At 39.6% G+C, this 26,899-nt stretch overlaps 1 protein-coding gene across 15 annotated transcripts in view; it reads right to left on the bottom strand.

The window, feature by feature from the left end:
* Window positions 1-26,899, bottom strand: part of HDAC9 (histone deacetylase 9) — a 487,213-nt gene that overhangs the window by 262,228 nt on the left and 198,086 nt on the right. For 2 of the 15 annotated variants that reach the window (XR_010069838.1, XM_063324956.1), the window contains exons 1-2: window positions 26,510-26,703; window positions 25,937-25,999 (exon numbers count right to left, since the gene is read on the bottom strand). The exons of 1 other annotated variant lie outside the window; for it this stretch is intronic. Coding sequence is in view for 13 of the 14 variants with exons in the window: in XM_063324956.1 (XP_063181026.1) it covers window positions 25,937-25,958 (22 nt within the window). In the remaining variant the exon portion in view is untranslated. Of the gene's footprint in view, window positions 1-25,936; window positions 26,213-26,509; window positions 26,713-26,899 lie in introns of those variants that run through there. 12 more of the 15 variants (XM_063324965.1, XM_063324964.1, XM_063324959.1 and 9 more) reach the window with 11 other exon arrangements.

Raw genomic sequence — 26,899 nt, 5'->3', positions numbered from 1 at the left:
TGTATGAGTGAGTCTCAGCATGGTTGATGAATTTGAGGCGATTTATTGAAACAGACCGCAAAAAGGTTTTACGCTAAACACCGCACTGTCTTTTCCAATGCAAACTTGCCTCTGCAGTGGTGAGTTGTGGAAAGAAGAGAAGAGCGAGAAGAGGGGAAAACCAACCACCAACAGCACATCAGACGCAAACTACAGTAGAGCACCCCCATACACTACGTTCTTTTCCTGTTGGTACCATACAAAGTTGGGCCCCAGTTTGAGGACTTAGGAAAAAAAAGTCTCTAGTTAGCTATCTCGCTCCCCCCAGCAATGTAGAGAGGAGGGAGCTCTAATTAAGGGCTCTAAAGCAAAGCCCTTAATTTCAGAAGAAGTAAATAATTATTTCTGTGTATTCTTTCTTTATGGATAACCAGATACAGGTAGCTGCATAACACCTTGAACACAGGCTGGGGGGATTTGTTGTCCGTTGCCCTCCAGCACCACAGTGGTGTCTTGGATGTCTGAGGCTGAAGGAAGCCAGCCCCAGAAACCCACCAAAGCAAAGCCAACCAAGACACTCCAGAAAATTTACAACTGTGCCTTGACACTGGGATGCGGTGGGAGTGGGTATGTTTTCTTCAATGAGGGCTGAATATTAGTCACATCTTTGCATGTTGTTCAACACTGCAGATAATGTTGATAAAACAGGATGATTGCTGCACTAAAAGGACATTTATAGAAAAATTAGCACAGATGGGTTGAAACTATAAATATGTTGTCTGGACATCTGTGTCATTTATACAGAAAAACCTAAAATGAGTGATAATTATCCACATTTAGTGGAGTAAATGGGGAAAGCTTATTCACTGTGTAAATAATACAGTATGCCTTTGGCCCCCCTCCAGCAAAACTATATCGCCAACAAACCTTTAGACTCACACTGGATACTCTTTGATTCTTATATAGGCACAAAGAGGCACTGGCTTTCTCTCATGGTGAATTTGTAGGAAGAACAGTATCGATTGACCAGTTCATTGGCTTGCTTCTCCATATTACATACACTCATATATAAGCTCAACAAGCTAAATGACAACGCCTTTAAATACCACTAGTAATCTATAAAGATTTATAAAGATTGACCAGAATTGTAGCGTGCAAAAAGAAACCCCAGAGAAGAGCCGAAGGACCTTTAATAACATTAGCTAACCTAAACTGTCTTAATTGCAAATTATACATTTTTTTTCCTTTAGTTCACAGGTGGTGCTCTCAAATCTGCATTTTTTATGAGGATGGACACATTTTCTTCTAGTGTTATTTACTTTCCTGAAGTATTTTCTGATGCTGTAAAGTTACATAATACTCAGAAGATGATAGAAAGACTTCCCTAGGACTTTTAAATTACTGTCTATCATGGACTGGGTTTGAACATACTTTCAGTCACAAGCATTTTATTTATCCTTTAGGGTGATGTATCCTTTGAGCACAATTGTTTATTTCAGAAATGGCAATAAGAAAAACGAGAGGTGGAGTTCATTTCAAACACAGCTCTCATAGCTCTCTCCCCTGAGACATCTGTTTTCCTATGGATGCTGTGTGGTATCCTTTATATTTAAAATGGCTTGTTCTCCTCAAATTGGATTCCAGATGATTATTTTTGCCAAAAACAAAGGTTTTCTATGTTCTTAAAATAATTAGGCCTGATTGCAAATCAAATTATCCAATTTCAAAGGCTTGTTTCCCTCTCTGAAATGCCCGTTACAGACAGACTACAGATGACTAAGCCTTGTGTCATCCTGTGGCTTTATTAGGAGAATGTTCTAAGTCCTTCACTTTCTCTGTAATCAGAACTATAATTTCTTCAGGTTATTTTAAGACCAAGCTACAGCTAAAGCAGGAAACTCAATTTTATTCTGAGCTCCAGACATGTCGACACAGCAAAGCAGGGCTCCAGTTTTATAGGCTATCTTCTTACATAAAGCCTAACACTGGTATTAAATTCAAGTTCTCTACGAGATACACCACGCTGACTACTATCAGATAGCTCTCTATTCATGGAATGAAGAGTGGCACAAATGTTTGTTTTGATAATCTGTTTATAAGCTACCCTTGTAGAAACAATATAGGCTCAGTATGGCCACTTCCTTCTCCCTCTCATTCATTTTTAAATGAGTAAGGAAAACAATCCTGTACCTAAATGAAAGAGAAGAGAGAACATAACAGCAGAGATATGCCCTCAAACTACCTAACAGCGAGCTCAGAGCATGTGTTTCCATTTAGCTCTTCAGCTTTGTTAGTGGCATTTTTTTCAGTAAAATTCCAGTAAATTATAGAATTAATTCTACGGAGGCAGACTATTTACTCCTAATTCTGCTAAGACACTTAGTCATGATGTAAGCTGTCACACTAATACTATAAAGAAGGTGCAATCATCCTTCAGGACTATCTACCTTTAAAATGTAAAAAACACGTAACAAAAGCTTTGAGAAGACATACAATGAACTTTAGAAAACTAATGTGTGATGAAATGTAAAAGCAAATTAGCAGCGACACTGCAGCCATGAGGTTTTCTTGAGGCTGTAGAAAAAATAGAACATGGTTAGTACTCCACTACTTTTCAACAGCCTAAAGTGGACCTCACAGCCAAAATGTCAACTCATATTTGATTTTCTATTGCCAGGATATAACTTAATTAACTCTTTTTTGCCTGTTTGCTGTTTGTAACTGAATAGAATATAATTTCTGCTTTTCTTTAATGTCTTCTCATCCACCTCAAAAGAGCTTGAGGTTGCTCACACTATTAACCAGTTACCTCCACCTACACCACATCACTGTCTGCACTGTCCCTTTCTCTCCACTCCCCGTCTCGTTTTTCCCCGCTAATGAAACCTATCTCTTATCTTTTTTCCTTTAATGTCTTTCATGCTCCCTTTCCATCCTGCACTGTGTAACAAGAAGCACACAAAAAAGAACTGATGCTAACAACAGAGCTGCTTACTGCTCTGGGAATAAAACACTGCTCTGAAACAAGACCTCCCCGTCACAATCCACCCATGCTTTTCTCCTGGCTTTCTATCTAGCTTTCTCACCTGTGGCTTATTACTGCAACACTGCGATAAACAACATAGTCCAAATTTATTATTACTTCTATTACTATTGTGGTGGTTACTATTATTATTAATAATAATAAATAGCTGCATATTCCTAAAGCTTTATAAATGAGTACCTAGATTATGTCCCTAGTGGGAGTTACCTGAACGTGAAAGGGAGGAAAAGAACAAAATGGAGCTTCCTTCTCTCCATACGGCTCGCCCTCCCGTTGCAGCTCAGAAGCTGTCGGCATCATAAGGAATTGTGACTGTGGTTCATATCATGAACTCAAATTGGTGCCGACATTTTAAATACTTCCTTTAAAATCACAAAAATCAGGGACTTACAAAAATGAAAAATACTAAATCTAATAAGACAAGGTATAAAGGTAGGAATATATTCCCCTGAGTCATAAATGATTCCAGCTCCGGCTTACAAAAAGGATCTATATCAGTAGGATAGCTTTACTTTAAAAGAGTAGCATGCTCCATAAATGAAGCCGACCTATGTAAGGCTACGAGATATCCCACAAAAGACAGTCCAAGTGTCAGAAAGACACTTCAGGACATGGGCTGCAAAATTCCTTATTTGTGCGCTTAAGTCAGATGTAGACTTACATATTACATTGATTCCCGGCTTGTTATCTGGAATAGCCATTCTTATGTCACTCCCCTTATGGTAATCCCTGTGTCAATGCAAATGTTTTCAGAATGAGCAAGCACAAAGAGTGAGCCAAGGCTCTTTCACATATCAGCAAATTATATACTTGGTTAATCTTATTTTCACTATGTTTGGTTAATGCTTTTAGTAGGTGAGCACAGAGTTTAGAGGGGTGAATTTAATCCGGTAACTTCACTGCATGCCTCATTTTAATTCAGAAAGCAAAGCAGCTCCGAACAGTGACCACAACAGAGAAACTGTGGCCATAAAGGAAATGGATTTGTCATCCCTGACCCAAGCATTACCAGTAGGAAACATTTCGCTGAGTTTCCACTGACCCAAGCCCATTGAAAGGTGTATATTCCTGGCTCTAGGTAAGCCATGTATAAGCCCAAAGCTTCGATGTTCTGCATGAGAACATAATTGCTGAAGGCAATGAGAAATTGGTCGGTTCTGCTTCCTAGACAGAAAGTAAGGAGACAGAGCAGGAGTATTTAAAAAGAAACAGCTAAGCAAAATCAGGATGCACCTCTCTCTATCCTTTCCCCTCCTTAACACTTTAACATTTATACGTGCAAGACTAAATGTACCCAGTGTTTTGGCTGCAAGAAAGCCTGATCTTGCCACAGCACTCAGGGCGAGATGCATGGCGAGGTGTCAGCTTGGCGCGTTCAGGAGGAGCGCTGAAGCACTCCCAGTTCCTCCGCTCTGCCTCACTGTAAAAGTGACTGCAGAGCAGCAGAGGAAGATCTCAAGAAGGTCCAACTTCCACTAATTAGGGATTATAACTAAGATGTACAAACAGTATCTACATCTTTATAACACAGACAACCACCAATGCATTTAATAAAGAACAAAAACATTCTTCTACCTGTCAGAACTGCACATACAGGGAAGCACTGTTTCTCAGCTTTCCTGACTATGAGCAACATGAACCGTGTATGGTTATGGACACAATCAGGCTTCCATTGAAAACCAAGCCCATCAACTGGAGAGGGGCTGACAGTAAATCACTTCCTCCTGACTGTTTGGAAGTTTTCACCAAAGACTCCCAGGGGAAACATTACAGCTTCCTCCTCCTCCTTTCCTCCCTTCCTCATCCATCCCATTTCAGTGTTACCCTGTTCATTACAGCTCCGTCCAGGTGGGTATTGGTGTCAGCTGGCAAGATACTGTACTTAAGCGGCTGCTGCTTTTCCTTCTTGTCCCAACTTAAGAAGCCACCAAGGTGTGCCACTAAGAGACTGGAATTCTGCAATTCCCAGATTTTTGTAGAAAGATCGAGAGACATGGTGGTCACCCCAAAACCACAGGAAAGGACAGATTTTGTTATCCTAAGGTAGCAGGTTTGGAATAAGCCTGTGGTCATTGTAATCAGAGTGCAAAGTGTTCCCCAGACTGCACAGTAAATGCTTTCTCTCCTTATACAAGCTCTAGATGTTCCCGAGAAGTGGTGTATGATTTTATAAACACCTGCATAAGTAGCTTAATTCTGACATACCCTAAGTTCCCAATTTTGCCCAATCTTCATAAGCTCAAAGAACGCTTTTTAGGTGTTTTAATTGCTATTGCCAGCTAATTATGGCTTCAAAGGTAAAATATCCATAGACATTTTGATAATGTATCCAAAGTTAATCTAAAACAATGGAGAACATGCTAAAGCATACAGAGGGGTACTATTTATTTCCAGGATTTTTCTGAAATCATAACAGTGAGTCAGCAAAATAATGGCTTTCCTGTTGTAGAAAAGCCACTGGAAACAAAGAACCACCACTAAAGATAGCTCACAAGAACTGACAGCATTTCTTAGAATAATTATATTATGCACTTATTTTGTATCAGTCACTCACTCTCAGCAATTCTTACCTAAACAGGCTTTAGCAAAATCCAGACCAATGATGTGCTGGAAGAAAATGTTATGACTCTGAGAAATGATAGATAACATTTTCATGAAGCAGGGCAGAAGGCTCAGGTAATTATTCCTTGTCTGTAGTAAAGCTCACTTCACCCTGGATAAAGGTAAATCAACTTTTGCCTCACAAAAGTGTTTGGCTTTTTAAAGATGAATAAGATGAATTAAACATTTTTTATATTAACTGATTATGTTAATAGAACTCTATTTAGACTGCAACATTAAGCCCCCAAACTCTGCCATAAATAACAGTACTATATAAAGTAAGCACGCTGACACCGTAAGCCCTTATCTGTTTAATGAGGGCACCGTGAATTCATAGATATTTGGAATGTTGGTATTCAAAATGTTCTGTGCTTTAGTTCCCATCCATAACACAGCAACAACAACCTCCCACATTTCACAAAAGGTGTTGTGTGGTTTTATTAATATTTAGGAAAGTTGCAAAAGGTGACCTGGTGAAGAAATTAATAAATTTTGCATACTAAGTAGGGTATAAATGGGGTGAAGTTAATAATGCCTGCAGCCTGGCACGGAACAATGAAGTTATAGAAACATTTCATCTTTCATCCATTCTGGACATAGATAAGGCAGAAGTCCTATAGGAAGAAGATGTGATGTGATTACTCAGTTCTTATTCCTATGGGCTTCTTGCACTTTTCTTGCTTCTCAGGTTCTTTATTCATTCTTTGCTGCTTCCATACAGGCTGTTCCTGGCTTCTATCATTCACCCAGTCCCATCCTCCCCACCATGCCCTGTCTTCTCAGTAGTCCTAAAGCACACTCAGTCTCTTTGACTAACCACTTGGTCACCTCTCCATTCAGTTTTCTTTTTAAAAAGAAAACTTTTTTCTTTTTTTTCTCTTTTTCTTCTTTCCCTTATGATTCCAGTTTCCAAACAGCCTTTCATCAAAGTCTACTCCTTACCACGTTTGGTGATGGAGGTGGAGGGGTCTGCAAGACAGCTGAGGATACAACAGGCTCCTGCCTTCAATTCAGGCACCTGGAATTGCACCAGGGCTGCTTTCAGCTGCCCTGCCTTGAAAAACAAGACTCCTAAACAGGACAAGAATACAACATGCTAATTGAAGGCAGAATACCTTGACATTTTATCAGCAACACAATAGTAAAACTTGATCTGCAATTTAAATTTGGCCAACAAAAATAGATTTGCACAGAGAAAGTAAGAAGTCGCCTTCCAGCCACAAATATCACATGCCAAGTTCCTGATCTAAAGCACAGAAAGCACCAGAGTTTCATGCTCTAGAATAAGGCAGACTGATGGAACTTTTCAAGGACAGAATAGTTTATTTTTGTCTAGCTCCTTTCTCAAAAATGGTTGAAATGTTTTAGCCAAAAATAACGTGGAAAAAAAAAAAGAAGCCACATCTTAGCAGACAGCTGAATGGCACCTTCACAAGCCTCACAAATATTTAGTGTCATTTCCTTCTAAACCATAAATGTTAGTAGCACATTGCAATAGCCGGAAAATCTCAAAGATAAACTTGTTTACAAGTGAGCCTCATCATTTTTGACCATTGCTACCATGATGATTCTGTCCTAATCTGGTACAAAAATGTCCCTTTAACAGACAAGAAAAACCAATACACTGATAAACTGGATGATAAGAATGAAACAGTTATTGGCAATGGAAGAAAAGACTTAACAGTTCTTTCCTGTTAAGAGAGGGTTAAAAATAAAGGGTAACATGTAACTTATGGGACTTGATAAGCATTCCAGTTTGCTATCCTAAAATGCATTTTCCCTTGAAAATGCTTGAAAAGCTTGGGTAATACAACTGCAGTTAACTGACAATTAGTCTACCCAACATAAGGCCGGATATAAACTTGTGAGTCTTGTTGTTTCCTAAACACTAAAATAATTTCACCAAATTCTTTGTAAGCATGAAACCAGAAATTAATTTCCCCTCCTACTGAAGGTACTTCCTCAAAACATTTGCCTCTGCTTTAAGGAACGTCATTTTTAAAACCACTTTCAAAGGCTGCAACCAAGTTTACGATGACGATGAACATCCAACCAAGTAAGCAATGCCACTGGAAAAAGTCCATATTAATTTGAAGTCTTGAATACTTACGACCACACAGAACTTTTCAATCTGCTGAGTCAAGGATCTGGTGACGTTTATTATGATAGCAAAAAGTGTAGGACTTCATCATTTTACCATAGCAACTGTAAACACTCTTAGAAAGTAATCATTAAAAATTGATTATACAGTCTTTTAATTACACCTAACTCTTTAAAAATAAGGAGCTTTTTCTTGACCTGATGTTCTAAGAATCTGTAAACAAAAGTTTTTCCGTATAATAGATTTATGGAGTGAGGTCCAGGTATAATACGTACTATTTCAGATTGATGAAGAATTTATGGGTCTCTAAACACCATAGCTTTAAACATTGGGTACTTGCCTTCTTGGATCAGAACGAGAATACCCAGCAGCTTGCAGGAGAAAGTCCATATAGTACTAAATGGGCATAACACATTATTTTATTTCTAACTTTATTTATGAAGAATTTATTCCCAGACTTAGAAAACTGAGTAAACTCCGGCCCTTTCCCCATAATGACCTCTGTGCATGTCCTGGGGCTCTTACCAACGGTGTGATCACAGTGCAGTAATAAAACAGGGACTATAGCTTTCATTTACTTTTCTGCTTACAGCAAAGTAGCTTCAGCAGTAGGGAGTTCAGCATAGCCTAAACACCTATATATTTTCTCACTTCTCAAGCAACAACAATGGCAGTGTAGGCACAGGTGCCAGAATAAATGAGGAAGAATACGTAGTTTTGCAGAGGCTTCAGGCTCAGCTGTGCACAGCAGCCCTGGAGCCTCCGTTCTAAAGATAAAATATTTCCTGAAAGACCGAAGAACATCAGCACATGATTTTGTTCTTTCTATAATAAGTAAGAATAACACTTAATTTCATGCTTCCCTTTTCAAGTTTGTAAAAGTCTGTAAGCCTTCACCCATGCACAACCTTTGCTTTTGGCCTAAGCACAAGCAAATGTAATTTCAAATCAGAGGGTAACTTTTTCTGAATATTTTTCCATACATAAAGACAAGTGATTGAAATAAAATGTCAGTTTAATCCCAGACTTTGCCAGCTGGCATCAGACAGAAATTAAGATCATTAATTTTGGAACAGCAACAGGTTTTTAGATTTTGGACAAGTTGGATATCTATTCATATCACTGTGAATAACTGATCAACATTTTGCATTAAGAGACAAAGTTACAACATGACGTGGACAGGAACCGGCACCTATTAGACAGACAGTTTTTTCTATGCATTTTGTCAAATAAGCAAACATGCCATAAGGAACCCTGCAAGAAAATGACTGCTACCAGTATAACCAAGAGCTGTTCCTCTTTTGTGATAATTTATCCAAATAATTTGAACGAATTCTAAAATCTGCATAGACAAAATGCAATTTTTTTTTTCAAATTATAAATTATTTTCTAAAGTCTTTGGATTTTCTTATTTAGTGATTTCTTCCCCTCACAAGTACGGGTTTCACCACACCAAGGGAGAGCCCCAGCATTCCAAAGATGTTATGATTAAATCCATAGCTTTGCGTGAATTGACAAAGAACAAGGGGAAAACGCCAATAGAAATAAAAATTAATTAAAAAGTTGACTCTCTCTATTTTAACTTTGGAAAAGGTCGATATGAGACAAGGATACTGCCAGTCAAGAAGGTGAAATAAATAAAGTGATAAGGACTTTTACAGTATAAGACAGATGCCTCTTGGCAGAAAAATATATTAAAGTATTTATGGACAGCTCATTCAAAATATAACAAACATTAAATACTGAAATGTGCCACTGTGCATGCCAAATAACTAGACACTTCAGCTTAGTGCCATTTTCACTCATTTACAATCATCTGATGGGCTGCAGATTGTCTTTTTTTTTTTATTCTTTGATCTAAAAAGTCATAGCAGACATGCAAGTGCCATCTTAAGAATCTTGGGAAATTAACAGTTATTTTTTCTTAATTAAATTTAGGTGATTCTAATTTTCAGCATGCCCCAAGGTTCTTTTTTCTTTTAATGCATAGGGGCCTTACAATTAACATAAACAAATCTTACACATGTAATACATCCTTCAGTCCAAAGAATCCCAAACCATCCAGACTATAAACACTTTCACCTTATTTCCTTTGTGATGGGAGCAGTACATTTGTGTGTACAAGTGTAGCTACTATGATGTCCCAACACCCTTTTTTTTTCTGCCAGTAAAGCAGTACAATTCAGGGGAGTCCAAGAACAGGCATCAGCAAGCTCTGCTGTATACTGTATGGGTCATCCCAAAAAGAAACCCATGAGAACCACCTTTCATGGCAGATGAGACACAACCTTCCCAGCTTAGAGGAAAACAGGCTCACAGGTGACAGAGAAAAAGATCATGGCAAGCCCTGTGAAGAAATTAAAATTAAGAAACGCTACACTTTATACAGGCTGCAAATATACAGCTCTGTACTAAAGTTTTCATAAATTAAACTAGATCTCTCATTTCCTATGAGTCTAATCTCTTCAAGGCTGGAGCTTTCCCAAATCACTTTTGTTTCGTGTGAGTGAGATTATCAGTACCCAGAAAATTGCCAGTATTTGGACACCAACATGTAAGATCTGAAGATTGTGGAGCGAAATGAAGCAAATTACTCCAGGAGGTAACTGGTGCCTGCTCCACAGAGAGAGACGACAGGCAATTACCACTGATTTCTAAGGCTACGACCAGCACTCTCTCAAAAGCTTATCTCAAATCTATGAGGACCAGAGGTATCCTGTCTACCTACCAGCACCACACCATCAGAGCCACCTTGCACGGGGGGCAGTCCGTATTTCAAAGGGTGGCCATTGAGTGTGGCCAAGAAGGATGACAAAAAGAGGTGGTGAGTATAAAATCAAATTCCTGCCACAGCTGCCCTCTGCCATACAGGGTTTTCATTTTTTCCCTGTTACCCACATGAAATAATATTATTAACTATGTTGTTAAGACAGAGATTGTTGAAAGCTGAGAAGTTTAACAGCTAAGAGGTACAGAGGAAAGACAGGGAAAAGAGCCAAGTATTAACTAAATGCCTGAGAGATTAACGGCCCATGTTCTGAGCGATTATGCAGTGCATCCAATCCAGTACTGGTTAAAAATATCAGGTTCAGGTGTGTCCAAAAGACTCTAATTCAAGAGCAGACCCCGCCTGATTTAACAGCGGCAGAGATATCTGATGGTGCTAGTAACTCAAGCGTATGAGGCTACTGAGCATGAAATCTTGGGCAGAAATGAGCAGAAATTATATTCCTCTCCTTGTACAAATACACATACTTCTTGGAGCTACGTAAGCCGAACGCTTCTACATGCTTTGATCAATGTTAACTCAAACAACATTTACGATGGATATTGCATGTAACAACTAAAGCCAAAAGCCCCTCAAAACTATTATTACCTAATGGATTGTGTGCTAGACAAGCAAAGGCAAAACATTTGTCGTATTAATTTAATATTGCAACATTTGCACTGTCATATTGCGATATTTTGTTGCATCGCTTTCATGACATATAAAAAGCCCATGAGTACTGGAAAAGACATATATCTGCTGAATGATCAAGTAAGTGATAAGTCATTTGTACAGGTCCAAATATATCTGTGCAGTTTTTCACCCTTACTCAATTGATTTCTCCCTCTCTCTCCCGCACACACTCTCAAACATATTTGACACCACCTTGAAAGAACTCTGGTCTTTCAAACCTTCTCTGTTGTTCTCGATGGCATGGTGTGACATGACCTCTCTTAGTTGGGTTACATCTTGTCTATAAATTTTAAACTGCAAAATAAAATTCCCAGCATTAGGAAGCCCCCCCCAGATACACTGAAATAAAGGAGGAACAAAGCAAAACATGTAAAAGTGATGAGTTTTAGACTTGAACCACATTGTTTTGCAAGGTCTGCAGTTGGGGGCAGTGGAATGTTACAACACTCCAATTCATTCTGGGGTTTGTGCCCTTTCTCCCAACTTTTCCTGCTGTCATGGACGTATCGGGGTTCATTTTGAAGCAGGCCAGCACCCAACCTACATAAGTCATTTCATTCCAGTGAAGTCAGCAGCACCCAGCAAACGGCCAGTGTTCTGACATCACCATGTACGATTCACACAAGCTATTTTGCTTACCAGCAACCTAAAGTTACGGTGCTCAAAAGCCACCATCTCATCTAGGGACTGATGTGAACAGAGGGCTTCTTCCTTCTCACCAGAACAAATAATAGCTGGAGATTCCACCAGTTCCATTAAAATAATATGACTTTATAATCCCCCCACTAAATGAGGTTATAATTGACTAATAATGTTATTTTTTTACCCTTAATCTGGTTAAAGTTGCACAATAATCTTGGAAGGAATGTTGTATGCATGTAGACTTTGTGGGAAATTAATGCATACCATGAAATGTGGGCATTACAAAATATAATAGGTAAGAAAATAAAAAAAAAAAAAAGTTTGCATCACTAAGTCTAGCCCTGTGAATTTTGTAACACGCCTCCATCTACGAGTAATTTTAATCTGTAGCCAAATATCCGTAGTTGGTGCTTTAGGTACTTCTTCAGCCTCCTATCTTAGTTATTTATGTCTCTGCTCTCCGCAGCTCTTATTGCTAGAAAAAAGTTCTAACATTTAACCTAAACTTTTCTTTTCTTTGCTTCAGGCTATTATTCCATGCTTCACCATCTTTTGAGAACAAATAATTCCCTTCCTTCATTTATATTGCTACCTTGAAGTTATTTATAGCTTGTGCCCATGTCCCTCGAGCTCTCTCTGTTATAGACTATAAATATAGCTCCCTTAATCCCTCTTCATATGTTTTATCCTCTAGTATTTATATCAGATTTGTAATCTTTTTATTTTCTTTTCATTTTAAACTCTTTGGACCACAACTACAGACAGTATTGCAAATGAGTGGTGAAGCAAAAATACTTTGTTCATTTTAAATATGATCTGTTTATACCCCTATAACTGTGAACACACTAGTCAAGGTTGAAATGCGTAAACTACTGTAATTGCTTTAATCTCCTGATATTTTTAAAACAAGTTGTTTTGAATTTATAATTTGTAATGTTTTGTCTGAGTTTACAGATTAATCTTACAAAAGACTTAGCAAAAACTTTTAGCCAACAAGTCATGTATGTAATTTTAAAAGAAGAAAGGGAAAGAGACATTCTTTCCCCATATGTTGTCCCAGAAACTATATCCTCTGTTAACAGCCGCAACGGAGACAATTTTTTTTAAAATTTGACTTGTTTTAATCTCACAGACATTTAGGGAACAAATCAAGTTTGATGCAAACTGACTTTGTAGGATGCAGTTATGAGCTTTGAGTTATAATTGCATGCATATTTCAAGACACAAAAGCATAACAATTTCTTTCAAAGGGTTAAAAAAATGGCGACTTTTTAAAAAGGGGTCTGGATTTCAGGGGGGCCGTGACACTTGGTACCTGTTAAGGATCTGGCCCACAAACTTATCTGGACTTGCAAAATGTCCTTCGCAAGGTGTCTCACTGGAGTTTGTGTCCTGCTCTGGCCTTTATGTGACGTTACAAGAACTCTATTGCTGATCAGAAACAGTTTCAAAGATAAAAAGCAGAAGGGAAATAAATATTCTTTTTGAATTTAAGAAAAGGTTGATAGTGCAGTGAGGCAACAGTAATTGCTATTTTAATAGAGGTCTGGAAAGAAGAATAATGGAAAAAAGATTGATTGGGTTAAAACCACAGATGAAACAAATCTCTTCAGGATATTTCATGGAAGGCTCTGAGGAATGCCAGAAGTCCTCATAAAGCTTTGTGATTGGAAAACAAAATAGAAGAGTTCACTCATTTTTTGTATGTGCACAGTAATTTCTACTGGGAGGAATGAGTGGGATATACCTTACTGTGCTTCATTAACCTTAATATAACCTTAAAAACAGATGGCTGTCATTGTAGACAGCTCAGTGACAACATGTGGTCAATGTACACCAAGTTTCAAAAATGAAAGCAGGAAGTACAGAAAGCAGGATGAAAGGAAGTTTTCGTATTCATCAACAAGGCTTTGTCATCAGGAATACTCCAGTTCGGTTATCCTATCTCAAAGGGAGCCATGTCAGAAACAGGAAAAGACTAATTGGATTTAAGATGATTAAGAGCTTGGAAAGACTTCCATAAGTAGAAAAAGCCTGATTTTCATTTTGCACTACTACGCTTTTTTTGCATGGAACACGTACTATTTATATCCACCTAAGCATCCATCCATCTATATTGGAAGAGGAAAACCATATTATAAATGAGAATTATTTGCATAACTGCGGGCCTTCTGGGGAGTACAAGTAAGGGTTACATAACAACAAAGTAGATTTAGTGCAGAAATGTAAGATTAATCTCTACAGCCTTTCCCTTTTGCAGAAAGCAACTACTGTCTTCCGGGCAGACTTTATAATTGCGTTCATAATCACGAAGTTCAAACATCTGAACATGTTATCTAAGGAGACATCTGAGTTTTCTTCACTCTACTGAGGGTGTGGACAATTAGTCAAACACCAAGTCCTAACAGCTGTACACAACACATTATTTCCTACATAAATGTTACTAACTAATGCTTCTGGTTTTCCAGTCCGTCCCACTGGGGACACGATCTGTGGCTGTCCCCGGTTCAGACGCACAGCAAAGGAACAGCAATGAAAATCTTTCTCTTTTCAGACCTGGCATCTTCTGCTTGGGGTGTTGCCGTGGAGGGCACAGTCATTTTGAAAGGTTCTGATCCAAAAAACGTGTGCATTTCATGTCGCCAGGCTCAGCACAGCCCAGCGCCAGACACAAGAGTCACACTGTGCCTTCAACTTGAAACTGTACTCAGTAAGACATGAACAGCAACAACCGTGACAGCGATATGGTCCTTTTGACCTGCATTTGCCAACACATCAGCATCAATTAGAGTTACTTTATGGTTTTGGTTTACACAGGGAAGTATTTGATTCCAATACTTAGGTAGCAACCAGGGAACTGCATCCCACGAAGGAAAATTTTCCTCCCATAACCTGAATTCTACTGATTTCCATGTTGCTTAGGAGGGATAAGGGCATACCGGAACACTTTTAGGTTATAAAAATAAAGGAGGATAGGAGGATTACAGTGGGAGAATGTCTGGCAAAAACTTTTCCCCACAAAGAAAGATTAAAAAAAGAATGAAGCAGAAGCTGAAGGCAAGAACCATGAAGACGTTCCTGGAGCAGACTCTTCACGTGGCACCGCACCAGGGCTGGTTCAGAGGTGCAGATGGCTACTGCTTCCAGCATGTTCAATTTCGGTGGTGGTTGCTGAAGCCAACACAGATACAATTTCCTACTTAACACGAAACAATGTACATTTGTAGGGTATTTTCCTTTCGTACTAACAGATTAAATGTTCCCTATGGATGATAAAAGGTAATTATTGACAGCTTCATAGGGACAGTATTAGCATAAATTCTACTTAACAGTAAAGTGCTATATAGTTAACTGGAGTCTAACAAGGTGCTAATTGGGTGTGAAATTTTAGGCTCTGTCCTTTAAATGTTGAGAGGAGCAAGGAGTGTATTCTCTGTATGCAAAAGATTTCCCAGGCAGCAGTTTGACATGTATTTGGGGCCACCATATGCCACAGCTGAAGTTGAGAGACATGGTTGTGCCTCCCTTCCTGGCTCATGTCCCCTCTGCCCTCGAGGATGATGCCCTCCTTCCCCACACCGCAGCACACACCGGCAGTGGCACAGGGAACCAGGGGGGAGCACGTTTTAACCGGGGTCAGCTATTCACTCCATCAGTCCCAATGGACACGTGAACGCCTGTGTCGGTACAAGGGACGTGACTGTTCAGCAGAGGAATGAGAGCCCAGGAGCAGGGAGAGGACGGGACTGCTCCTCTTCCTTCCCAGCAATGCCAGCTGCCACCTCTACAGACCTCCCTCACTCCTAAGTACTGAGGCCTCACATCTGTATAACCACAAACATAGTATTCGCAGATTACAAAAATATAAAAAAAATAAAAAAAAAAAAAGGAGAAAGAGGAAAATGAAGAAAGGAATAGTCCAGATTTCTACACTCACTCACTCGCTCGCTCACGTCTTTCTGAATCTGCAGGAAAACACTAAAGCCTATTTGGTTGCTAAATGTTTTATAATCTGCCCTGCACCTGGAGCTCGTAGTCGCTACCAGAACAGGCCTACGATAGTATTCCCTAGTGGAAATAACAAAAAGAGGTCCTTAAGAATGATTTTTGAGGTCTTTGGGAATAAACGTGTGCTGCTGCAGACCTCTGGATATCTGCCCATGAAGAACGGCAGACAGACGGGGAGGTTTATGGGATGCGCGTCCACTTCCTGTGGGCTGCCTGTCTTGCAGGAGGAGGAAAAGCCCTTTGCCTTAGGCACTCATTCCAGCTTACCCGAATTAACTTGTGAAACCCAGAGTTCCTGAAATTTCTGACAGGTTTTAATAGCCATAACAAAATGTCCCCATTGAGGGGGCATGGAGTAAGATCGTTGATAAGTCTATGTATATGTACCTTCTGTAATTGTATAGGCATACCAGTGACAAGCATACATGCATGACCAGTGACCAGAGAGAGGCATTCACTCTTAGACGAGGTTTGAGAATTTTAGTCCAAGGGTAATTTTTTCTAAATATTCCCATTTCTAACCATTTATTTTCTAAACAAAATAGCTGCGTATAATCAACCATAGCATCACCATTATTTAATTCAGCTGCATTAGCATTCCTTCTTTATTTCTTTGCTTATAGCCCTTTGATGTTGTCATTTGTAATTTCCCTTCTTTCCCCAGTAAGTTCTTCAGCTGCCTCATTATCACCCTGTATGCATTGGCATGAGAGGGGAAAAAAAAAAAAAAAACAAACCGCCAAAAAAACCCCAGAAAATAAGCACACAGCTCAGAAAACTGCCTACTAGGCCAAGCAGAAAAGGTAAGACAGGGATGGTGTAGATGGCACAGTGATGGGAATTGATGGCAAAGCTCTGGTGAGATTGCTTTGCAGGTTCTGCAGGAAAGCTAAGCTACATTTGGGAGGGAGAGTTCAGGATGGTGAGATGCAGCAGAATTTGTCGTGTGTGTGTAAACAGGCCCAGTGTCCTACAACTCTCCCTCTCCCAAACAAATTACGCGTTCTCGGACAAAAAAAGCCCAGAAAGATAGTCTGTACGATGGTGAGGGAAATCCCTTGATACTAGCTTACTGTGTGATTACAAGAGTAACACAGACCTGGCGTTGTTTTTAACAACTATTGTTGATTCTAAAATATTCCTACTTCCACACGTATTCTTCCTTCTGACTTTGGAGGGTTTTTTGACAGAAACTTCCCTTGTCTCAGTGGAAGCTGATTGTTTTCATTACTGTTTTCACCAACATTTTTCCTCTGTTCATGGACAGTTAGAACTGCACTTCAAACTCCCCTGGTTTCCACTTCCCACATAGTTCTTTCGCATCTTCAGTGCCTTGCCCACCCACCCTCACAACAGCATTTTAACATAGGAAGTGCTTGTTTAGCTCATCTCTGCACTACTACCCCATTTATAAAATTCTCTCATATTTTCTTCAAACTTCTTTCCCTCCTGCCAGTCCTTCCCCCATACTCCTTAAAGAAACCTAGGTAAGACTTACTGTTTCCTATGGAATTCCTTCTATGATAACTATTGCCAATTCTCAAAATAAACCATAGAGTAAAACTTTCTTCTTCTGAAACAGATCCTGTAGGAAAAACAGTGACAGCAAATAAAAGGATACCAACTTTCTGATGTGTGTGTGGGAACAAGTGGATCTGTCTTTGGAGCCTGGAACAGTTTTGAGCATATGCACAACACAGGCTGGTGAGCACCTACCGGACTCCCGAAGTACAGTGCTCTCCTGAACTTAGGTCCCACTAGATTTCAGCAGCTGCTGTGCAAGGATTTTTATGATGAGCATTTTGAGGCATCTAATTAATGTCTATAAAGTCCTTTAACAATATGCATCTACATGTGAAAGCAGATATGTTGATACAGAGACTCATACTGATGATTTTCCTTTTGCTATTTCTTACATTCTATGCCTCATACTAATTCCATCACTAATCATGTCAGCATGAAATCTCAAAAAATCTAGATATTTTATGTTTCTTGGTGATATTGTAATATGTGTATTCTTTTATGCGTTTTAAAACTTCAAGGTCAGATTCAAATTAGAATACCAAACACTTGAACAGTCCAGGAGTTTTACTTCTTTTGCATCCATAGGAAAAAAAAAAAAATCACATGACTTAGGAAAAATACATGTTTTTTAATAGGGATGTTGATCTAGAGATCAAACAAGTAGATGAAGAGAACTAAGAACTTACTGTCTCTACAAGAAGAAGAGTTGTGAACAGGTAACTAAAAGGCCACATTAACATGTGTTTACATTTTACTAAATGTAAAATTTTACATTTTATGTAAATGTATAAACTTTACATTACTAAATGTAAAGTTTACATTTTACTAAATGTAAACAGGAGTAGCAGACACCAAAAAGAGTCTGTATGTAAGACTAACAGCCTGTTTTCCCTGCTCCCTCTCATACTGTTACTGCGCAACACCAACAAGGTGGTGGCCTTGGGCACCAAGAAAGAAAAAGGGAACTTGGATTAAGAACAGAACAATTGGGGGAAATTATTAAATTAACATTAAGCTTCCTCATTATTCCATTCTAGACTTCACTGAAATTGAATAGCTGCAATTCCTCCCTGTGGCATGAATACCTTCAGCCACAGGGATCATGAAAGAGAACAATAGTCTTTGATTGTAAAAACATGATTTATATATTTGGCATTTTCAAAGCATTCATTCCCATCCTTCTCTTTGATGATACTCCGTTTCATTACTAGAAGGAACGTGTTATCATTAGAATAAAGCATCCTACACTTCAAGCACATTCATCCACAAAGGGCTTGAATTCTTGGAGCTCTTGTCGTGTTTGTACACTCCACAAGCTGGAAGGAGTTTACAATCAATCAGGAGACAAAAACAAATAAAACAGATGTGCTGGCTATGTCCAGATTATACTAAATGCCAAAGTACCTTTACAGTCATGCACAGAACTGCCAGTCTGACTAAAAGAAACGAGCTGCTTATTATAGAATGGGAGTTAAACCACCACCGTATCATTCAACCATGCAAAGGCTTCCACCTATTTTGCAACCCTTTTTACACCGGTAACATTTTAGAGTAAAACAAATGAGGTGCCCAGAATGTGCACAAGGATAGAACACATCATTTATTTAGAGGGAAAAAAAGTAAAAAAAAGAAAAGATGGAGTTCATCAGATAATTAAAATCCATTAATATTTCACTATTTTATAAATTGCCAGCTTCCTGAGCAACAACTCCAGTCAGAGGCTGCACCAACACCCAGCTGAAGATCTGCCACTTCACTATTTTTGTTGCTCTTAACTAAACTGTCATCAAAAGCTTGCTCCTAGTTAAACACATGCGAGCCCAACGATCCTGGGGAACTTCCTTAGGGGAGAACGTGCCTTGCTGCGTTTCTGAATGACAGTCCTCCTTTAGGATTGCAAGCTTTTCTAGTGAGCAGAAATGTTTGTGAAGCAGCCATAAAGAACGGTCTGCTAAAAATGTGTCGCTTTGCTGAAGCTTCCTGTTATGCCTGTGAAAAGCACGGAGAGGGCTTATTGAACAGCAGACATTACTTTTATATAACAAAACGAGACGGGTCCATTTTGGAGAAGCTGTGTGCATATGTGACATGTTCACACTGAACATGGAGGTTGACAGTGCCAGCCCCTAAAAATAGCACCTGGATATCCTTGTTCTCATCAGCGACCACAGCCCCGTCTCCTCCGTCGCTCGGTGCATCGATCCGTCAGCCCTCTCCCTCCTCCAGAGGAGATGGGAGCCGTGGTACCCTGAGGTACCTCGTTTTAGTCGAAGTGGGGGAGATAAAGAGGATGTTTGCCTCTGCTGCAAGCACACGGTTTAAACAATATCCCTGCCCCTCAGCAGGCAGTTATCATGTTGTTTTGGCAGCAGGAAGGAATCTGTGGTTTTTCTTCAATGTTGCTCTTCTTTATTTAAACTACCAGAAATAAAGCAAAAATGACAGAATGCTCTGTCTATAAATAATCATTCCGGTGTACAGTTATATTAGGAGGTAACTCAGATGGCATGATAACGCCTAACAGGCTAATCTTAGACCTGTAATGCCATAAGATGAAAATAACTAGGCTAAGAATAACTGACCCAGAGAAGTCAGCCTGTTAAAGGGATCCACAGAACAGGACATTTTAGATTTTCATGTGTTTGACAATAACAACTGTCAATTAGTTTCTCTACAATATTCTCTACCATATACAAACCCCACCCACAAGAGTAGGTGGGAAAGGTTAAAATGCAATGACACCTGAAACCTTCTCCATCATCTATACCAAAACCTGAAATTAACGTGTTTATACAGATATGTTTGCAGGCCGTGTATCTATTCCGCTTTCTCTGCAAAGACAAGAAAGGGGCCGGGCAGTCAATACAGGAACAGATGTCTGGTTAAAGCTCTGGTAGTAGGAAGAGTTACAAGTATTCCTCATATCCAACACAAACCTTAATGAACTAAATGGATTCTGTACGCAGTTTCGCAGGAGGGAAGACTCTGGCTGAAACCATGCGCATTTCAGTGCAGTGCCAACCAACACGTGTTATAAAGCTGAACAGCTAAAATAATAAACGGATGAAGTAAAAAACTCTTTTACAATGAAGTGATTTAGCTCAATGCAGCAAAGACAGGGGAGCTAGTGTCCTAGTGCCAGTACTAGGGAATCCCTGTACTAAATGCACTGTTTAATGGTATCAGGAAAGATGCTCAAAGGGGTTTTGAAATTATGTTCTGCATTCTTTTTTATTTACTTTCCAGCTTTTGTAGCTTGCTATTCTTGTCAATCTTGTACTTTGAAATTCTTATTCCAGGCTTTTGCCACAACCTATAAATATATCTTCTAATACAAAGTAAGACTGTCAGGTAATCACATATCCCCAGAAGCTGGGACTTAAGTAAAAAAAAAAGAAAGAAAAGGCAATGTTACAGCATTAGAGGACACATGAAGTTGGAAACATTGGTCTGTACTCAATGTCTTCTCAATAATAAAAAAGAGAAAAAGCTGCTTCGTTCCATTTTACTCCATTTTTGTTCAACTGAATTTATAACCAATGTCTCGTCCAGCATACATTACTGGGCAGAGCCTCTACTCAAAATCAGTGAGATTTTAACTAGGTAAGACCAGCAGGTCTGTGTCGCTCATCTCTTCTCATTGTATTAATTGTTAAGGCTAAGGCCTTACTCTTCTGTAACAATTAATTCAAATACTCCAGCTGCTACTATGAAGCACTAGATTTTTTTTTTCTACCTCTGCCCTTTAGGGCAGGCATTGAAAAAGCCTCTCCAGCTGTTATCGAGAACTGAATTTTCACACTCTACTTTTTTTCATTACTCTGAAGAGAATCACAAAGTAAAAGCTCAGCATATCTATTCTTGTTTTCTCTGAAGAGTTATTGCTTGAGATACAGAGATAAAAAATGCTGCATACGTGGTAAGAAGTTAATGTTACTTGATTCAGATATGCAAATATGTCAAGCTTTTCAGGGATATCAGAGCAAAGCTTTAAATGAATTTGCTTTCTGCAGCCTCTCCACAGCAACAGTTGAACAGGTGAAAGTTTTGTTTGGCCAGAAAAAAACAGAGAGCAAATACCAAAGAATTTTCCCTGAAGACAATATAAATGCAGGTGTAGAAACGTATATACGTGGTCATGCGGCCACACAACAAGATACAACATACGAGATAAATTTTTTACATAGGGGTTTACTGAGGGAAGATCGCTCATGAAGACCTGCCAACCCACGTGCAACATGATGCATGTAGCATTGATTCTGTCATTTATATTCAAGTGACACAGCTTGAATTTCCTGACTGGTGGAGAGAACAAAGTACTGTGACTACATTCAGTTACTACACTTGTGAAATCGCAGGTGTTTTGCAAGCCTGTAGGTAGATGAAGTCAATCAAATGAATCACTCTGAATTATTATATTCCCCTTAGAATAGTTTTGCTCTATATACTCCTGAGCCTGACAGGTATCATTTTCTGTATTTGATGGAAGGGTTAGCTGATGTACGCAGGATTGCGTAACTTGTTCAGGTCACCTGTCAACTCAGTGACGAGCCAAGGCTTTAAGCTCAAGATCTCCTTGAACTCCTGATTTTTCAACACAACAGCTTTGAGCAGGAAGCAGAGGATGCCTTATCCAGTAAAAGCCAAGGTGCATCTAGGCAGGCCAGTGCAAGGATGTACGTCAAAGTATGGCCAGTGAACCAAATGTAGCAACTTCACCCTTTGGAAAAACCACACAGTATATTAAATCACCAGAAGTTAAGGAACTCGGCGTTACTTCTTCTTCTACCACCTAAAGATACCATGGCTGGGTAGGTTCCTTCTTCTCCTTCACACAACTAACATCTATATGAGTAATGTGACCCTGCATTAGTTATTTATTGACTGCATTTTAACGAGTGTTCTTCCTACAGATGGTGCTTCACCAAATGCTTTTTTTCAAGGACATATATTTTATTACTGATATTCTGCTAAGGTAAGAGTCCACCTGAATGCTAGGGTACACTGTGGCATTGTACACACATGGAAGGTGAGACTTTTTGGGGTAAAATAAAAGCAACAGCGCAATTAAATAGCACTTCCAGCTAAATAAGAGTCTTTAGACTCCAGATCTACTTTGTAAACTATAAAATAATGATGGTATCAAGTAAGAATGCATCAGCATTGTTTTCTTAAATAAAGATGCACAGCACTTACTGCTGCATTTTAGAGCAACAGCACCAGATGGGAGAATGTAGTTCAGTCTTCTCAAGATAGCTGAAACTGCTCTCTGCAGTAAGGTGTAGGTGTCTGCAAATTACACAGCTTCTTGAGTCAGTGCCGATCTAGATCGCTCCATTCATAATTAGACTTTTGATTGGTACCTATCCAGATCATCTCATTCATAGTATGATTTACAAGCAGGGATGGAGACAGACAGGCAAAGCAGTAATTGAGGGAATACCAGAAGAACTGCTTCATATGACAGAAGTATATCCTATGCCTGCTATTGTCCTATTGCTAGACAGTTTGCTCTGCAAATACATATCCATTGGCCCTTGAATCTGTCCTCTTCAGGGATGGGTGCAGCCCAGTTTAAAAGCAGATTTGCATAATACATGCCCACTGCATCTGGAAACTATCAAACCTAAAAATCCATTGAGTGTTTGTGCTTGTTTCAAAGACTTCAAGAATATCAAGGGTGCCAGCTGTAAATGTTCAGGGATCTGCTCTTTTCTTTAATATGTGCAACTTTTTAACCTGAGCAAAAATCACATACACGTAAATGGAGATAACTTTAAAGTAAGGACACTGTGATAAGAAAAATTCAAATGACCGATTCTAGCTACTCCAAACACTAGAGCACATCATCATAACCTGTCTATGTCTTTCTCCCCTATATGCAGCATAGAGGGAGACAATACCTGAAAAGTTACCAGGCCTGATCCTCCAAGAACCTGAACTTGAGGGAACTGAAGGTAATTGACAGCAGCACAAAATTCATGTGACATGAATTAAACTGCAGACTATGTACAATGTCAACTACATGCTGTCTGGTTGTGTATTTTAAAGACCAACAGAAACACCAAGGAATGTTTTTTGTTCTACAGGATATATACTTAAATATCTTTCACCTGGATAATGTTCTCAACTAAGGTTTTGGGTTTGTTTAAAGTCTAAAAACCCACTCTATTCTACTTGGTACTACAGGGGAAATTGTATATGTTATTTGGCCTAATGTAATATCAGTTGAAAATCAACTGTTACCTGATATTCTTGTCTCCAGTGAAGAAAAGCAGAGCTATAAACTTACAGAAAATTACCTCGCTTTCTTGTGTTTCAAATGAGAAAATTGCTCTTGCTCAAGCAACATTAGTTGGCAGTTACAAGATAACATGGTAAGCTAAAAAAATAGATTTTTACTTGTGTACAGTTAACTTCAACCTGGGGGGGGGGGGGGGGAGGAGAGCAGTCAGTCATCTCTTTGACCAATACAAAAGCAGTGGACACCTGCTGAGCTGTTCAGGAAAACCAAAGAAAAGCTGTAATTCTTGAACAAGAGGTCGACACTGTATATGGTTTTGCAGAACTGTAACTCTTTCAGAGAAACTTCTGCTTTTATCCACTGTCTTTGCTAGAGCTTTGTTGTCCATATTCGTAAACAAGTGTTTCACCTGATTTCTGTGCTTGACAAAGGAACTGTAATTGGTGATCAACATCTCTTCTAAGAAATTAGAGAAATAGTAAATTCTTTGAGAGACCCAAAAAGAAACAAACCAATCCAGCAGCTTTACAAAGGAATACAAAAATTGCCAATCTTCAACATTACCAGTTGGAAGTCTCCATTCCCCTTAGGTATTCTCATTATTTTAACCTACACATAATAACTTTTCAATCTCTCATTCCTTTCTTCAGTCTATAATCATTATGAGGTAGCCTTGGCATTCTATATTGAAAAACAATAATCATGAGGTTAAGACTTATCTATGTCTTTTCTAACAGGAAAGATATTACCATTTGACACAATCTCTCAAAATTTATTTTCAAATCTGAAATTAAAAGTCTTCTCTAAAATTGTATATAAGAAAGAAACAATTAAAACTTTAAGTTCTCTTTCTATAAAGCAGGAAAGCAAATAGTTATTTTAAAACAAACAAACAACAAACAAACAAGGGCTCAACAGGTGTACCAAAAAATGTGAAGAGAGTTGTGGTCTACACACATAATTAATCTTAAAAACTGAGAACTTCCAAGTTTTGTGAAAGAAAAAAAAGAGAAAAAGAGAAAAAGAGAAAAAGAGAAAAAGAGAAAAAGAGAAAAAGAGAAAAAGAGAAAAAGAGAAAAAGAGAAAAAGAGAAAAAGAGAAAAAGAGAAAAAGAGAAAAAGAGAAAAAGAGAAAAAGAGAAAAAGAGAAAAAGAGAAAAAGAGATAGAAAAAAGAAAAAGAGATAGAAAAAAGAAAAAGAGATAGAAAAAAGAAAAAGAGATAGAAAAAAGAAAAAGAGATAGAAAAAAGAAAAAGAGATAGAAAAAAGAAAAAGAGATAGAAAAAAGAAAAAGAGATAGAAAAAAGAAAAAAAGAAAGAAAAAAGGAGGTAAACTAAGACTGAAGTACATGTAAACAGTTCAGCCTGCATTCTACATATAGGTGCTCTATAAAGCCAACTTTATGAAAAACAAAGTCAGAAACCTAGGAATAGAAAGATATAAAACATGTAACATTGTGCCCCAAAAGACAAGAGTTTCAGCCCAATAGAAACAGAACTGGAATTCACAGAGCTTAAGAGAGAATGGGCCAGAGTAACCTGAAATTTTGACTTTTTTAGCCTGTCCAAAATGACATTGTATCTGAATGGCAACAATTGTTCCAACTTAATTCATCGTCAGTACATCACTTGTGGGTCTCAAACACAGCGACCAAAGAAACTAGAAAATACAAGGGTAGCTTCAAATACATGAGGAAACAGCCACTGTTCTTTCAGCGCAGCATTGAAATACCTTAATTAAAAAACACATCCAATTTACATCTCAGTGAGTCATTACATATGACTATCATTGCCACGTTCCCAGATATTTTTAAAGTAACAAAATAAGCCATGCATGTTAAAGACATTTTAAAGTAACACTGTAATGAAAAGAGAAAGGGATTAGTGTTAAACTCCCTTTGTATGCAAATTGGAGAAAAGAAAACTCGCAGAAAGAGCAAATCCTGTTTACAACAGCCATATGACCAGAACTGCCTATGAGGGGCTGTAACGGCAGCCTCCTGACAAGGGCTGTCTGAGGAAGCCTCTCTCTGTGAATAAGCCGCGAGCCCCATTTTGCAACCACGCAACAAAACAAACAAGGAAATCCCAAACTAGATTTCGGTTGGGAGCGTTCTGCTCTGTCTGGAAAGCAGCAGACTGAAGGAGGCAAACTCCCCGCAAAAGCAGCAGCTGCTATCTGACATGCTATCCCAGAGATAATTATTTAACAACAACTTACATAAAGCCCACAAAAATAAAGTCACTTCTTTAAAGGAGGGGTGTTTTCTTGTCGTGCTAGGCTGTATTTTCCCGGCCAGCCACTGAAGTCCGAGGTAGGGAGCTGTCTCTTACCTGAGCTGATCATACTGTGCATTCTTTGCTGAGCCAAGAGCTGTTCGCGTCCAGAAACCCCATCTGAGGAAAAACACGATTCACTCTCGTAAATTGTCTGCAGCATATTCCGACCAGTCTGCACTTCAGCTACACGAGAGATTCATCACTGCACTTGCACAGGGGCGTCGGGCACGACCCTCTGCGGTCCTACCTCCTCCAGCGAGGGTTGTAAGAGAATACGCTTCGGCAATTAGCAATGTTTAAGCATTTGCACAAGTATCTATCGGGGGGGGGGGGGGGGGACACACACACACCACCCCGAATCCCCTCTTGGCAGCCCCCGCCTGCTGGAAGGGAGCCGTCAGAGCGCGGGGGGCTGCGTGCCGCCGAGTTGGAGCAGTTGCCCTCGGGCAGCCAGCGGCAGGTGGAAGAAGAAATGAAGAAATATCTCTCTGCGCTTCAGGGCTCTCTGGCGGGGGGGGTGGGGTGGGGGGGGGGGCGGAGGTTGGTGGGCGGGTGGGAAACACAGTCTCTTAAAAACCATCAAAAGCGGCGTAAGCCCTTTTTCCAGGGACGGGGAGCGTGAATTACCCCAGGCCGCAGCAGCGCGGCTGCCCCCCGCGCCCCGCTCCGCTCCGCTCTTCTCCTCTCCGCGCCGGGCTGCGGGCGGGCGGGCGGTACAAGTTGGCGGGAGCGGCAGCGGCGATAACTCATTTGCATTTGAATCGACACCCGCGTGGCCCAGCGGCGGCAGAAATAGAACAATGGCCGGCCTGAGCCAAAAATAGGTCAAGCACGGCCGGGTGATTGGAGCCTGCATTAATGCGTTTAAAAATACCACAGCAAACACAGCTGTCCGGTCTCTGTCTTTCAAACCGCCGGCCCCCATCGTCCTCCCTCCGCCGCTCGGCCTCGAGCGCCGTTAACCCCTTCCCCCTGCCCGGCCCGTGTCGGCGGGGAGAAGCCAGCGAGGGAGGGAAG

The sequence above is a fragment of the Chroicocephalus ridibundus genome, chromosome 2 (genome assembly GCF_963924245.1).
Source record: "Chroicocephalus ridibundus chromosome 2, bChrRid1.1, whole genome shotgun sequence".
Taxonomy (NCBI): Eukaryota; Metazoa; Chordata; class Aves; order Charadriiformes; family Laridae; genus Chroicocephalus; species Chroicocephalus ridibundus.
The sequence above is the reverse complement of the archived record's forward strand: the minus strand, read 5'-3'. Positions and strand labels throughout refer to the sequence as shown.